The sequence below is a fragment of the Parasteatoda tepidariorum genome, chromosome 4 (assembly GCF_982258835.1).
Source record: "Parasteatoda tepidariorum strain Cologne lab strain chromosome 4, Ptep-v5.0, whole genome shotgun sequence".
Lineage (NCBI taxonomy): Eukaryota > Metazoa > Arthropoda > Arachnida > Araneae > Theridiidae > Parasteatoda > Parasteatoda tepidariorum.
In genome coordinates, this window is record NC_141758.1 from 69,881,032 (window position 1) to 69,897,398 (window position 16,367).

Genomic DNA, 16,367 nt, shown 5'->3' on the forward strand with positions numbered 1-16,367 from the left:
TGTTTTAGCATTAGAATATCTAAATCAAATATAAAATATTAGAAAAAAATTATTATTGCTGAAAATATGGAAAACGAAAAAAATTTAACAGTTATGAAAATATTAATCCGCCATTTTGAACTAGAACGATTCAAGCAGGCAGGGGAAATTCATGTCATTCTGGAACAAAGCTTAAAATGATCTAAATCTAAGAAGCAAAAAATAAATAAACATTATTTTTAAGGGGAATAATGTTTTAGTATTAGAATATCTAATGAATAAAATATGAAATATTAGAAAAAAAATATTATTGCTTAAAATATAGAAAACGAAAAAAAATTGACATATGAAAATAATAATCCGCCATTTTTAACTAGAATGATTCAAGCAAGAAAGGGAAATTCCCGTCATTCATTAAAGTGGGTAGGTGGAGGAGAAAAATTCATTTCCTCCTTATTTGTGAAAGAAAATAAGTGTAAAGATGAGATCATTTAAGTTGTGGGTGGGGAAGTAACAAATTATTGTTTTCTCTCCAACATTGGCTATCAATCAAGCATAAAGGCGGGGCACGCTGATCGGGTTCTCTTTATTTTTTCTTCTATGACTGAAAGAATCTGCTAAAGAGAGAATGTTACCCCCTTTTCCCCCCGCCTCCTAAATATTACATTTTATGGGGAAGAACGAATGTTTTGTTTCTCAAGGACGTATATCCTTTTAGACCTAGTCAAATTTTCCATTTTGACTCCCCCTCCACCTTAACGCTTGCCCCGTTTACCTTTTTCCACAGTATTTCTTCTTTCAATAAAAAGGTTCCAGGAAATGCCTCTTTTACTAGCCACCTGCATGGGAAAGGAGGGGGGAGGGGACTCAGTTGCGGTCTTTTGAAAACAAATCTCCCTCTTTTTCCTACATTCCAAGGGAGGAGCGTCACTAACGGTCACTCAATGGTCTTGGTAGATCTTCACTTCCCCTTTCTGGTGATTTATGGGTTCGATGCCGAAAAGAGAAAATGTGTCAAAAGACTTCTTTTTTTTTTTTAAAGGAAAGGGGATGATGGTGAGATGTTTGTTTATTTTGATTCTTAAAAAGTGTCCGGGAAATCGACCCTTCTGGGAAAGGGACGTCCGGATATGGGACGTTACACTGTATGTATATATATATATATATATATATATATATATATATATATATATATATATATATAGCTTTTCCGACTAAATTATTCTTTTAACGTTTTACGAACACCTATTTTGCAGTTAATATTTTAGCATTACTGTTTTGTTTTAGGAATTAAAAGGATTTTTTTCTATTTCTCTTTTTTACAAATTCAGTAGTATATATATTGCTAGCAGTCATGGCCGAGTGTTGAGCCACGCAGACAGCAGTTGGAAGGCAAAAATATTTTTATTGAGCTTCACGTCGTATATTCAGAACATTTTTAAGATTTGGCAGAGCTCAAATTGCACTCAAAACCTGTATGCTTTAGTTTTTATCCTAGGGAAAATAGCAAATGAATTTCCCTCTATTTTATTATATCTCATGGAAAAAGAGAAACATTAATTGGTTTATTAAATAGGTCACACGATTTCCCCAAAAAGTAAAGGGGAGAATTTCTTACTTTTAATTAATGCATACTTGAGCCAAAAATAGATTAAAGGACAGGATGTGATTTTAAAAGTGTGAGAAAGAGTTTCGTTTCGAATAGTAAATTTAAAAAAGGATTTACAGAAAAGAAATAACATAAAAAGATTAATTAAAGCTTTTTATGTATATATATATACAGAACAGAACCCGCTATCCGGAAATCAGAAAGCCAAAAAACCGGAACGAAATTCGATAAATTTTTGCGCTATTTTTAAAATTAAAAAAAATTTCCCTCATAGGATTTTAGGATTTCTTTTTCTTTTTTGAAAGATGTTTACCTTACCATCATTTTGGAAATAATCGTTAGTGTATTCCTTCATCGTTTTTTCTTCTTTTTAAGATAATTTCCAAAAAAAACTTTTTTTTTGTTGGGTTTAACAATAAACAAACTGCTTTTTGTAGCGATTCAGAAAACCGGAAAAATCAGTTATCCAGAATAGCGATGGTCCCGATCATTCCGGATAATCGGTTCCCTACTGTGTGTGTGTATATATATATATATATATAATATATATATATATATATATATATATATATATATATATATATATATATGTAACCATTTTCCAAAAAACAATAAGAAAACAAAATACCGGGCTAGCTCTGAAATTATTTATTTATTTAGTTACTAGCAGAGCACAGAAAACAGTTACAAATTACTAATAAAAACATATTAACAAAACGAAACTCACATTACACTTAACGGAGAGATTATTTTGGAGATGTTCTCCAATCGGTTGCCGCAGTTCAACTCAAAAGTTTCGCCCCAAGATGGCGTGGTGGTAATTAAGTTTTAAAGTAGTATAGTTCTGTTACAACCTCCCCCTCTGACTTCTTAGACGTCTCGGCAAGGAGTCGGGATCATTCTTATGTCTATTTAGTGCAGAAGGTGGAGATGTAGTTGGAATACGTGTAACTACTTGAACATCTTGTATACGTTTTGGGCGTCCTCTTTTCCTCAAGGGAACCACTGGAGTTATCTGATGTGCAACACGAAATTTATTCTGTTCTTGAAATGGGGTTAGGGCTGATACATGATATTTGCCGAGAATCTTATCTGGTTCATTGGGATCAGCAATATCGAACGTTGGTGGAGATTTTATAGCAACAATGACGTAAGGACCATCTCTCTTTGGCATGAATTTACTAGTTTTCTTTAGATGACCCTTGCTTACCGGGTGGAGACTAACCCAAACTTTGTCTCCAAGGTTGAATATAGGAGTTTCTCGGCGGCTCATATCAGCATATTTCTTTTGTTTATCTTGATGTTTCTCAACTCTCTCCTGAACTTGGTGTACAGTTCTGGCAAAACGTTTCAAATAAGGAGTTATTTCCGGAACGAAATTATCATTCTCAATAACTGCTTTTATGTCATGTTTAACATCATCAAGTGTTCGTAATTCTCGTGCAAATTGGAGAAAGGCGGCAGATTGTCCAGTTGATTCACATTTGGCTGTGTTTAAGGAAAACCTTATGAATGGCAACTTTTCTTTCCATGATTGATGATCATTACCAACAAGTATGGCCAAACGAGTTTTTAAGTCTCTGTTCTTTCTTTCAACAGGGTTAGACTGAGGATGATAGACAGGAGTCAGACATTGGTCTATATTCAGGATATAGCATAGCTGTTGCATGACAGCACTTGTAAACTGAGCACCATTGTCACTTATTATTTTTCTGGGTAACCCAAATCGAAGTATGACTTCTTCCATGAGAGTTGTGGCACACTCTCTGGCTGTTGCTTCCCTTAACGCAAATAGTTCTGTCCACTTTGTAGCACAGTCCTGGACAATAAAAATCCATTTCTCACCAGTTGGTGTTTCCGGAAGAGGACCGAAGAGGTCAATTGACAGGGTCTCAAAGCGTTGAGCATAAACAGGAGTTTGAAGTAACCCAGAAGGCTTTTGATTAGATGGTTTATAGCGACAGCACTCAATACAACTTTTGACATATTCTGCTATATCTTTTCTCATTCCAACCCAGTAGTATCTTTTTGCGATACGATGGAATGTTCCTTCAGATCCAAAGTGACCTGACATTGGAGAATCGTGATATTCTTTAAGGATTTCTGTTTTTCTTTGTTGGGGTATGACCAGTTGCGCCTCTTCCTCGTCTGAATCTGGCGAGTACCGGTATAGCACTCCTCTGTTCATGATATAACCACGGCCAGTCCAGGTGGCAAAGTCTATTGGTTTCTCAGGTTTTTCAAAAGCTTCAATGATCTTCCGAAGTTCATCATCTTCTAGCTGTGATTGACGTAATTGAGCTGGAGTAGTAGTGGGGATTTCAATTGATACAGCACAGATTTGGCAGGAGTCAGTACTTGAATGTTCACAAATGGGTCGTGAAAGCAAGTCAGCAATAAAGTTGGAACGTCCGGGAATGTAATTGATTGCCAGGTTGTAGGATTGAATTAGTAACGCCCATCTTGCAAGTCTACCGGTCGGTGACTTAAGCGTCATCAACCACTTCAATGGTTGGTGGTCAGAAGTGATTGTGATGGACTGGCTTTCAACGTACCCTCTAAACTTGTTAAGTGTCCACACTACTGCTAGTGCTTCTTTCTCTATAGTAGAATAGTTTCGTTCTGAAGAGGTCAGCAAACGACTGGCATATTCTATTGGATGTTCTTCATTCTTCTCCCCTTGAAGCAACACTGCTCCAATAGCTACATTGCTAGCATCTGTCCGAATAACGAAAGGCTTTGTACCATCAGCTTGCTTAAGAATAGGAGGGCTTGTTAATTTCATTTTTAGATCTTGGAAGGCATTTTCTTGTTCGTCTTCCCACTTCCACAATGTTTTCTTCTTTGTTAGATCGGTCAGGGGTTTAGCTATTTGCGAGAAATTTGGAATATAACGCCGATACCAGGAGCATGTCTGTACAAACGACTGCACCTGTTTGACAGTCTTTGGTGATGGCATGTCTGCTATGGCAGCAGTCTTCTGAGGATCGACAGATATACCCTCGTTGGTTATGTAATGGCCTAAATATTTAACTTTTTCACAACAGAAGTGGCACTTTTCTCTATTAGCATTCAGCTTAAACAACGTCAATCGTTTGAAAACTTGCTCTAAGTCTGAAATATGTTTCTTGAATGTAGGAGACAGCACGATGATGTCATCCAGAAACGATAGAGCAAAGACGTCATCCAATCCGGAACGGAACCTATCCATTAGTCTTGAAAAGGTAGCCGGAGCATTTCTTAAGCCAAAGGGCATTCGGTTGAATTTATATATGCCAAAAGGGCATACCAAGGCAGTCTTATGCTGGTCTTCTTTAGCCACTTCTACCTGATAATAGCCTGACCTGAGGTCAATAGTTGACATATATGGGGTAGGTTTCGCTTCATTCAACAAATCGTCTATGCGTGGCATAGGATACGTGTCGGGAACAGTCTGAGCATTCAGTTTGCGATAATCGATGCATAGTCGCATTTTCCCAGTAGACTTGGGAATCAAAACAACAGGAGAGGCATATGGGCTTTCACATTCTTCTATAATGCCTTGTTCTAAGAGGGAATCGAGCTCCTGTTTTAACAGCTCTTTCTTACTTGGGCTCATTCTATAAGGAGGTGCGGAAATTGGAGGACTGTTTCCTGTGTTAATATGATGTTCGATGAATGGGGTAGTTTCTCCCCCTACTTCAAAGACAGTCTGGTATTTCTTAAGTAATACATCAGTTTCCAACCGTTGCAAGGGAGTCAATTGTTGCCCTTCATTTTCTCGTAATTGGCAATTGTTTACCACAATTGAAGTTTCTGACTGTTCTTTGGGTTGATGGGGTTTCACAAAACTATATTTTCTTCGAGGATCATCTGAAAATCTCCACTTGTTTTCAAAAAGGTTGAGCACAATTTTAGCCTTTTGAAGAAAGTCTATACCTAGAAGAGTGGAGTTGTTTTTAGCACCAGGCAGAATTATTAATGAATTTCGGAACTCTCTACCTTCTAAACGGATACTTTGTTCAGTGCGAAGTACCTCTCTTTCCGATTCCAAACCATCGGCAAAAGACACCTGCAGTGTCGTTTTTTCAAATACTGCATTCTGTTGCTGCAGAACTTGGTAGAGTGATTCACTTGCAATGGAATGACTTGCCCCACTATCAGCGAAGGCAGTACCGGACACACCTCCAATACTAATAGGCAATACAGCCGTTCGGTTAGCACATGATCGGATTTGCACAGTTCCAAAATTAGAAGAGTTTCCATGCCTCGAAGGATTACAATCTGGACATTTAGCCTTGGTAAAACCTGATTTACCACATCCATAACATACCAAAGAACGGTTTTCTTGTCTTCGCTGCTCCCCATAACTTGAAAAAGTCTTATTGTTTCTATGAATATCACTGGGGTGATAGTCTGTTCTACTTCTGGGTGTATAATTTTGCTTGGGAGAATAATTCCGCCTTGCAGAGGCTTGAACTTTACTATTCTTGTTCTGAAAACGTACTGCTTCGTAATTATCTAGTGTCTGCATCAAGTCACTCGAACTTTTTATCGCACCCCAAGAATCAACGAAATGTTCTTTCACATCATTACTCACTCTTCTTTTAAGTTGGTCCGTAAGCATCAGATCTTTGAGGGATTCAAAGTCAGTAATATCTAGGCTATGTAGCCATTCTTCCAAATAATTATTTAATTGATATCCAAAATCTTTCCATAAAGTCCCAGGCAGTCTCTGGTGAGTGGTGAATTTAATTCGAAAAGATTCAGCGTTCAATTTAAATCTCTGGAGCAGGATTTTCTTTATGTACGGATAGTCTTCCAACTTGTCTTTTGGTTCACGTAAAATAATTTGTGAAATTTCTAAAGGCAGCAGAGGTAGAAGGTGAGTTAGGTAGTCTGTTTCATTTACCTTCAATTTTTGACATTGTCTTTCGAAAATTTGCAGGTAGCCTGCAATATCAGAAGTTTCTTTAAACTTGGGAATTAGATGTTGTATATTTATTTCAGCAATTGCTTTTGAAGCAAATGTGCCAAAAGTAGGGTTTGAGCTAGCAGCCGCCAAGTTTAACTTTAAACGTTCGATCTCTAACAACTGTTCACTCTCTTGTCTTTTACGCTCCTCTAATTCTTTGTTATCACTTTCTGTTTGATGTCTAGTTTCTATTATAGTATCAAGAAGGGTTTTAGTGAATTCTTCATCGTAAGTGTCAGATTTTAGGATAAGTTCCTTTAAATCAATAATGCGCATGGTATCACTTACCTCCAAGCCCAATTCAATGGATAAAGTTTTTAAATCGTCTTTACGGGCCTTGGCTAAGTAAGTCATTGTTATTTGTGGAGTCAGGGGGGAGGGAAAACGATGCAATATATATTTTAATCGTTCAGATATTGTTTTTCTATTATTCAGTTTTTAGTCTTTGTCGGTAATCTCTTTCACAGAATTTGTGTTTTTTTTTTTTTGTAAATTTACCCAATCAAATAATAAAATACCTTTTTAAAAAAAATAATAATAACCCCTACAATTGTAGCATTGAAGTCAGCACTACTTCGTAAATATAACATGTGAAACAACTACATAATAATAAAACAAACCAATATTTTCAAAAGAGAGGAAAACTGGTAAAACTGATAAATTTTCAAAATCAACTTCAGTATGCACATTCAGAAATTACCCCTTTAAATGCAAATTATAAGCATATTTGAAAGTTTCAATGTGTTTTACTTATTTTTCTTTTTTTTTTTAAATATTTTAATTTTTAACAATATACATGAGCACTTACGACGCTTTTCTTTACTTAAAAAACACGCAAAAGAAATTTAACGCCTTTAAAATAATATAAATAAATAATATAAATAATATAAATAATATAAATAATATAATAATAAAATATTTATATAAATAATATCATTTTATACACCTACAGTAAGGTAACTCGAGATATCAGTCACTTTTAACTCTATTACTATTTAAAGCACTCATCAACAAAGCAAAAGTAAATTAACATTCCTAAATTAAAACAAGCGGATATCATTAATTTTAACCCAATATCATTCCTTAGGTTAACTTACATATAAATCAATAGGAAAAAATATAACGAATAAAACACACTTTATATTTATCCTTCATAAAATTAATGAGAATTACTTCATGACTAAATTAATTCCATAACTTATTATCATCAAAACCATTAAGTATTAAGAATGTGCTCAAAATATAAGTCTGGCTTGAAAATCAAAAAATAACATCTGCGCCAGAATAAGTGTATATCTTATTTCAATAACAGAATGAAATATAAACTTTTGACATAAAATATTTCTCTTCACCACATCAAATTACTTTTAAAACATGTATGACTAATATGCAATAAAACTTTCCCGTGATGCGCTATCCACTGATTTATCGCAGCTACTTGAGGAGTGACCTTCAACTTAATATTTAACAGAGCTGCTTGCTCTTATTATAAAAGATTAACTAAGTTTCAATGAATAAATTGTATTTTCACTCAAAACACTTAAATATTCTCACTTAAATTCCATATAACAAATGATATATTTTAAGCAATATTTTTACGTTCACAACACATATATTGAAACAGTAACTTAAGTTTCTCTACGCAGTTAGAAATATTTACCATTCACACAACGTAACTAAAATATTTCTCAATAACACAAGAATTTACAATTTGGCACTTGAATATAAAAAGATTTGATGAAACTATCTCATGATCTATAAGTACAGACGTAGAGGGAATTAAGCTATTAATTTTACACATCAGAAATAACAAACTTCTTTATATACTATTCTTCAAATGTGCATTCTAATTGCTAATAGAAGCAAAATTATATTAATTATACACTATAACACATTTAAAATTAATTTCCAAAAATAGAACTTGTTCTTCCAAGGGAAGTTCTGTTTCGCTTTCTCAATTTTAAATCTTTTTATTGTTAAAAATACTTGCTACGAGAAGCAATTTATTTTAACATTTATCTCAAGAATAATAAAATTTTAACACTTATCTTAACTCCATAGGAAGAAGCTTTCAGAAATGCTAGCAGCATTTTAACATTTATCTCAAGAATAATAAAATTTTAACACTTATCTTAACTCCTTAGGAAGAAGCTTGCAGAAATGCTAGCAGCATTGCTCGTGGTTATCATCCACTGTGTTTTATTCCGTAACACTCTTCATATGTAAGACTAGCAGTCTTAACCTAAAAAATGGAATTGATCTCCAGCAACCAACACTAAAATTTTGAAAACGGGCTCTTCAAAATAAAGCGGATATTTTAAACAAAAATTCTGTTCGTGGCCCCACGTTGGGCGCCAAAATTTGTAACCATTTTCCAAAAAAACAATAAGAAAACAAAATACCGGGCTAGCTCTGAAATTATTTATTTATTTAGTTACTAGCAGAGCACAGAAAACAGTTACAAATTACTAATAAAAACATATTAACAAAACGAAACTCACATTACACTTAACGGAGAGATTATTTTGGAGATGTTCTCCAATCGGTTGCCGCAGTTCAACTCAAAAGTTTCGCCCCAAGATGGCGTGGTGGTAATTAAGTTTTAAAGTAGTATAGTTCTGTTACATATATAAATAAATAAAGAGAGAGAGAGAGAGCTGTAAGTCAGTTTATTTATCTTAAATATTTCTAATTAATAATTATTAATGGTTTCGTCCCTTTATCCCATGCTAGTAGTATACCAGTTTTGATTAGTTTTTTTAATAATGACTAAACTTATTTATATGTAAAAAATATTATCTATTAATGACTTTCTTTAAAAAAAAGTGTTGCTATTCAGCAAATTTTTATGGCTGAATATTCTGTTAAATAATTCTTATGATCAAATTTCCATTGGACCATATTTTGCAGATTGTGGCAAATTCCTATATTTTGAAAGTCAATACCCAAATCTGCCAGAAACGGTATGTTTATTCAGTGAAAGCATTTGTCTGATTTTATATCTCAAAATATCGTCCACAGTAAATTAATTGAAATATTTTAAGTCAGGCCCTTAAATCAATAAGATTGATCCCTGTTTATTGAAAATCTGATGATAAGATCAAACGCTATTCATGATGTTATTTTATAATGCATTTGAAATCTTCATGATTTTGTTGGGAATTCACTTTTAATTATAAATCTATCATAGTTTCATCCTTGTTATTAGTTACTAAACCTTTAGAATGAATGTTGGACGATTTAAAATGATTTCTATATTCATAGTTTTTTTCCTTATATATATTTTTTTATTTTTTCATCATGATATACGGGTCTTTTTTACTTATTCAAGTCATCTGCTTTTACAAATTTATGAACATAATGCAATAACTTCTCAAAGTATGAGTAATAATATAAATTCTATTTATAATTTTAGGATTTCCATGAAGTTACTTTAAAATGCAATGGCTGCAAAAAATATATTCCAACAGGAGGAATGGATTCTCATTTGACTCAGTGTAAATCAAAAGTATGTCCTTATTGTGATAAATCCATGAAGGGCAATCCACAGACTCACTTAACTAAATGTAATGACTATAAAAAACGGCAGCAAAAGTCACTTAATAATCAAAGTAAGCTTTTTTTTAAATAAATGACTAAGATAACTATAGAAATACATATCAAATGATTGCAAAGATTCATTCCCGATTTGAAATCAAATCAAATACAATGCATATTCATAAAAATGTATTTACTTTTAAAAAGTGTATTTTCCATCATTTACTGTAGACTTTTTTTTTTTTAACATTTTATACATTTTCAAATTTTTTCTTTCCGTAGAATTAGATGCTTGTTTTATTCCACCTTATAACAATTTTATTTCTTCCGCAAAATAAATATTTTCCTCATTTAATTTATTTTATCTAAAATAGAATCTGTGAATGTATTAACTGACAGGGCCAGACTCTGTTGAACAACATGTAAGAAATAGGGCTTTTTCAATTGACCAATTGTGGAAATATTGCTTGATTTTTAAATTAAATTAAAGAAGTTCCTTTCATTTTTTTCCCTGTTCTGTTTTTCTTTATTCTATAAAGTCATTCTTTATTGCATTTTTCTTTAAAGCAATTCAGATTAACCATTTGAAAGAGTTCAAATTAGTATGGCAAAAATTATTACTGGTTTGAGGCGTAGCTGTCCAGATAAAATTGTTCTGTTTGAGTCTGACCTCCAGCCATTATACATGAGAAGGAACTCAAGAAATACTACAATAAGCTCATCAGTTTTGGAGACCAAAACAGAACCTCTTCCTATCTCAAAAATTGGAAAAACAACTATAGACTGAAGAGAAACAGTCCCTTCTCTTTGACCACTTCAATTCATCTTGTTGACTTGCAACATCCCTGCCGAATTGAACCTCATTCCTTGAGGTCATGTTTTAGCCCTGTTACTGATTTTTCTGGTATCCATTTCCACACGGAGCTGTTGTACCCGGCCCATAAGAGTAACGACAACCCAGAATTTATGAGACAAGTGCTTTTGAAACTATTAGCCAAATGCCAACATATGCTTTACAACTATACACAGATGGCAGCAAGAGTGAAGAAGGTCATTCAGGTAGTGAGGTTTTTATTAAAGCACCCACGTACGCATTGAGTCTCAAATTTAGAAATTCTGAATTTTACACGGTTTTCAGATCTGAGCGTATTGGGATTGAATATGGTCTAAGACATGTTGAGAATATTGCTGAGCCTGACTTTAAGCATGTTTGGATACTGACGAATAGCAAATCTTCAATCCAACACCTAAGCAACTGGATGAATGTTGGAGACAGGGCTGTGCCTTCAATTTTGGGGATGCTCTTTACGCTCTCAGCGGACTTTGGGGTACACTTCCCGTGCATTCCGTCACACGGAATCAAAGGTAACGAGATGGCGGACTTACTGGCTAAAGATGCTTTTTTAGAACCTTTACAGCCAGATATGCCTTCCACTTTCAATGAGGTCTTCCCAGAGTGTAAAAAAAATTTAATGGACCTCTGGAGGGTTCCTCCTCTGCATAGTTGGTATTTCAGAAAACACCCTGGAGGTGCCTTGCTTTTTGAGGGACTTAGAAGCCAGCAGACTTGTTTCTCTCGCTTTGCCACTGGTCGCTTGAGGTGTCTCTCATATGTTCAGAGGCAAAAGACTTTTACACTTTACACTAAATCTAGGACTGCTCGGGCTTCGTCCGAGCATATTCTAAACTGTATTGATTTTAAGATCGACAAGGTTTTTTCAAAATCTCATCTGTCTTTGGACTTACGGATTTAGTCTGATTGGGATGGACCTCTTAGGGATTAGAAACAACAACAGATTAACCTTTTGCAATCACCTGGTATAGATACTTTTTAAGTTTATTTGTTCAGATAATCAAGAGTATATTGTATATTTGGTTACAAAAAAATTAAATAAAAAACTCATCATGTAATTTACATTAACTTTTCAACTTTTTTAAAACTTTTTAATTTTTTTATAGAATGTTATGTAGTTTCAGAAGATTGAAAAATAGTGAGTGTTTTGGTAAATTAATTTTATAAAATTAATAAGTTAACTATAGTTAACTAAATGCATGTATGGATTTATTGATTTTTAAAAATTTTCCCAGAGATACTCAACTTTTCAAATTGACCATATTTTCTAGATTATGTTTATCTTTTATGATTTTAAGGTCAAAAATGTGAATCCTATCCAATAAAAACGTGCTAAAAAGTTGCCTATTTGTGTTGAATTTTGTAACTTAGTTATTTTTTGCACCAATTTATTAGCATATTTAAGATATTAAAATCAACCCATGAGACATTAAATCATATTATCTATAAATTCAACTGTAAAAACAAAAATTGTTCATAGGGATTTAACTTTTTTTTTTCATTACAAAGTGAATGTGTAATTTATAACACAAACTGGAATAAGGACTATTAATCACTCTCTTTATTTTTTATAAAAATTTATATCACCAACCACACCTCTCCTTTTTTTTTTTCAATTGTCATAAATTTGTTTACAGTGGAAGAGAAGATCAGCAGGCTAAATACCAAAAGCTTTAATTGTATCAAGCATATTGTTATTTTTTAAAAAAAATTTGCATTTAACTGCATTATTATTGAAAGCTTGCTAACTATCAATTTTTGTTCTGCCGTATGGTTGTTTTGAAGTGGTTCCAAATATGTGTGGAAAAGGTGACAGTAAATAAACTACTTTGATCAGATTTTTATTATGTTACTGTCTTGAATGCCATTTAAAGCCTAGTCTATCTATAGAAACTATGTTGATTTCATGATCCCACTTTTATTGCTAACTCAAATACTACAAATAAAAAAAAAAAATTATGTTGCAATAAAAAATTTCTTTAAATATTGTATTTTTTTTTAATTACATTGTAATTACTACATATCTTATCAATTTTTGAAAATGAGAGTTAAGTCACGATTTTATTTAATTCTCACTTCACAATAACAAAAACATTTAAAATCAGAAATTTTTTAATTTCTTTTGTACTAGTTTAACTTATATTTTTAAAGAAACTATTTGTTTCAACAGGAATGTTGTTTTTAAAAATAATTCTATAATTTTGGGATTTGTTTAAAAGTTTGATATGAAGAAATCTAATTTTCTCCTGCATATATAATATTTTCATTGGTTATTTTGATAAATAATTTTTCTTATAAATAACTTATTATATACATAATTTATTTTAGATACTGGTGCAAAGCCAAAGAATAAAAATTCAGAAGTAAGAAACTTTTATTTTCTTTAAACAAAAAATTCATAGGCATTTGAATACATATATAGTGTATAGCATTTGAGTACTACAGTACAGAACCCGTTATCCGGAAATCAGAAAACCGGAACGAAATTCGATAAATTTTCCGCCATTTTTTTTTTTTTTTTTTTAAATTGTTTTTTTCCTCATAAAATTTTAGGATTTTTCTTTCTTTTTTGAAAGATGCTTACCTTACCATGAATTTGGAAATAATCATTAGTGAATTACTTCATCGTTTTTTCTTCTTTTTAAGATTATTTCCCAACATTTTTTTTTTTTTTTTAGTTGGGTTTAACAATAAAAAAACGGCTTTTTGTAGCGATTCAGAAAACCGGAAAAATCAGTTATCCGGAATGGCGAAGGTCCCGATCGTTCCGGATAATCGATTTCCTACTGTATTATAATAGGCTTTCAAATGCCTAACTCAACAAATATATGCGATGATTTCAGGACGAATTAAAACAAAACATTATTTCATATGTCTATATTCTAAATTTCATCCACTTATTTTTTATAGTTCATGAGATAATGTATTATTTCGAAATTGAGAAACAAGGACCAAATTAAGATGGAGAAAATATATTTAAAAGTGCACAGTTTCACTAAGCTATAAAATAAAACTCAGTGATGTTTTGCATCCTAATTAAAATTATTTTTGGATCGTCTTAAAAAAGTCAATACTGTTATTTTTTTTAATGTTTCAGATTTTTAAAGATTTTGAAAATGCTTAAAAAAAGCGTCTCAACCCAATGCAGTCTGACCACCCCTAATATTATTTTGAAGTGTATTGTATAAATATATGATTTTAATGTTTATTATTTTATAATGAATTTATTTTATTATGAATTATTAATGTTTATTATTTTATAGAGAATTTTATTATTATTTATAATGAATATTTTAATGTTGATTTTATAATCCTTTTCTTACTTAAAAGTTCCCAGAAAAAAATTTCTTTTATTCGTAGAAAAGCTTAATATGTAGAGTATTAAAATTAAGATTTTTTTCAAAATCAGGAAATAATTATAAGTATTGTAATTTCACAGAGATACACCGCCCTGGAATGTGCGCCACACCTGAAAAATCTAATTAAAAGTTTTTCTTCAGAAGGGCCCCGTACCATTGGATACCCTCACAAAATCTTACTGTGTAATCGTTCACAGAGTTACCACGTCTGTTGCAATTAATGAGTTATATATATAATAAATGTTTAAAATAATTATTAAATATACAATAAGTTATATGCGATCTTATTTAAAATCAGAAATTATGCGTTTCAATAATTTTTATCATAACTTTCCAATTGTGCACAAAATTATACGCTGGGTATCAGCGCACCTGGAAAGTCATGAATTTCAGTATTGAACAAAATTCGTCATGATTTTAACTTTTTTTTAAAAAAATCATGGAAAGTCATGGATTTCCTGAAATTTTATCCCTCCCCCCCCTTTTTATGGTGTTCCGAATATTTGAATTAGTAATAAAATCCCCTCTCACAGTCATATTTTATTAAAATATAAAATGTGTTTATGGTGTTTTATCAAACAATTAATGAAAAAACATCATTTTTAGAATGAATTATCTTTTAAACTTCAGTGATTTCAAAATTTTTGTTATCAGGGATCTGTCCAGACATTTTGTGAAAGGTTCGGTTTTTGTAAAATTGTGAAAAAATTACTCGTAATTCGTGAATATAAAATCAGTGTTAAGTCACGTTCTTTCAACCAGGGTCCTGTTTTGTGAATTTGTGCAAATAGGGTCCTGTTATTGCAAAAAGTCTTTTCAAGGAGTTTTTAAATTGTAAATGGATACTAGATTATGCTCAACACTGTAAAATTATAATGAAAAAATTTAGTATCGGTAATACCTGTTTATTTTCAAAAATAAACAGGTATTGCTGCTACTAAATTAGAGATGCAACATACAAATGTTTGGTATTTAGCCTATACTGCCTCAGAATATTCATTTTGGACGAATAATGGAAACAAAATCACTCACATTTTTCATAATTTCATTTGACATATTTTAAATAACACAACTTAGTTATGTATCACTTCTAATGTGTTACACATTAAGTAAACTTAAACAATACTTAAATTTATAATATTTTTTTTTTCGAAAATGGACATAAGTTAATTTCCATTTACATAATATTTTATCAACTAATTTAATGAATAATATATTGCTCAATTATTTAATTACAAAAAAAGATATTAAAAATCTATAAGAATGTACACACAATGTTTGTAGAAATAGAAATATTTTCTTAGAATACTACATTTGGAATTTATAAATGTTTTTTGACTTCGAAGAGGTTAAGGAACATGTTATAAATGGTATGAGATTAAACTTACCCTTAGAATTAAAGCAGAAAAACATGATTAACAAAATATAAGAGCAATATACGTTGATTAACGAGTGGAATTGAAAATAACTATAATAGCTGAGCAATTAGCATCAGTCAATTTTTCCTGCCCATTTATAATACGCAAATGTCTATCGGGTGTCTCTTGTGAAGGGTTCATTTTTAAGTTTAAATATTTTGTGAAGGGTCCGTTTTTATGAAAAGATATTTTGTGAAGGATCCGTTAATTGCCCCAAATTTCTTCTGAACAGACCCCTGGTTATTATTATTGATTTTTTGTTTCATGAATTTAAAATTCTAGCTGAAGCAATCCAGCCATTGGCGAATTTTTTTTATTCCAAAATAAGAACAGAAAAATCAGGAGTATTTCTTTCCTTTCCTATGAACAAGAAAAGTATATTCAGAATATAATTCTGCTGGAAAAAAAGAAGAAAGAAAATAGTTTGCTTTTGTATTTTTTTCAGCTATTTTATTGCTTCAACTCTTTCTTAACTCTGTTTTTTAAATTAAAAATCTTTAAACATGCAGATGCCGAGTATAACAGTTTTGGTTATACCTATCATTTCAATTAATGTTATTCAAATGCGTTTTTATATTTATTGCTGTGTTTTTGTTGGAGAAAATAGTAACTTCGTTAAGTCATGAAAAATTCTTGGAATTAGTCATGAATATGAAAA

The 16,367-nt window shown here is 31.8% G+C and overlaps 1 protein-coding gene across 9 annotated transcripts in view; it reads left to right on the plus strand.

Annotated features, from left to right (window-relative positions):
- The window catches only part of LOC107451983 (uncharacterized), a 117,299-nt gene that overhangs the window by 81,178 nt on the left and 19,754 nt on the right, over positions 1 to 16,367 (plus strand). For all 9 annotated transcript variants that reach the window (XM_087161334.1, XM_087161336.1, XM_087161335.1 and 6 more), the window contains 2 exons: positions 9,958 to 10,153; positions 13,261 to 13,295. In XM_087161334.1, the coding sequence (XP_087017460.1) occupies positions 9,958 to 10,153; positions 13,261 to 13,295 (231 nt within the window). The remainder of the gene's footprint in view (positions 1 to 9,957; positions 10,154 to 13,260; positions 13,296 to 16,367) is intronic.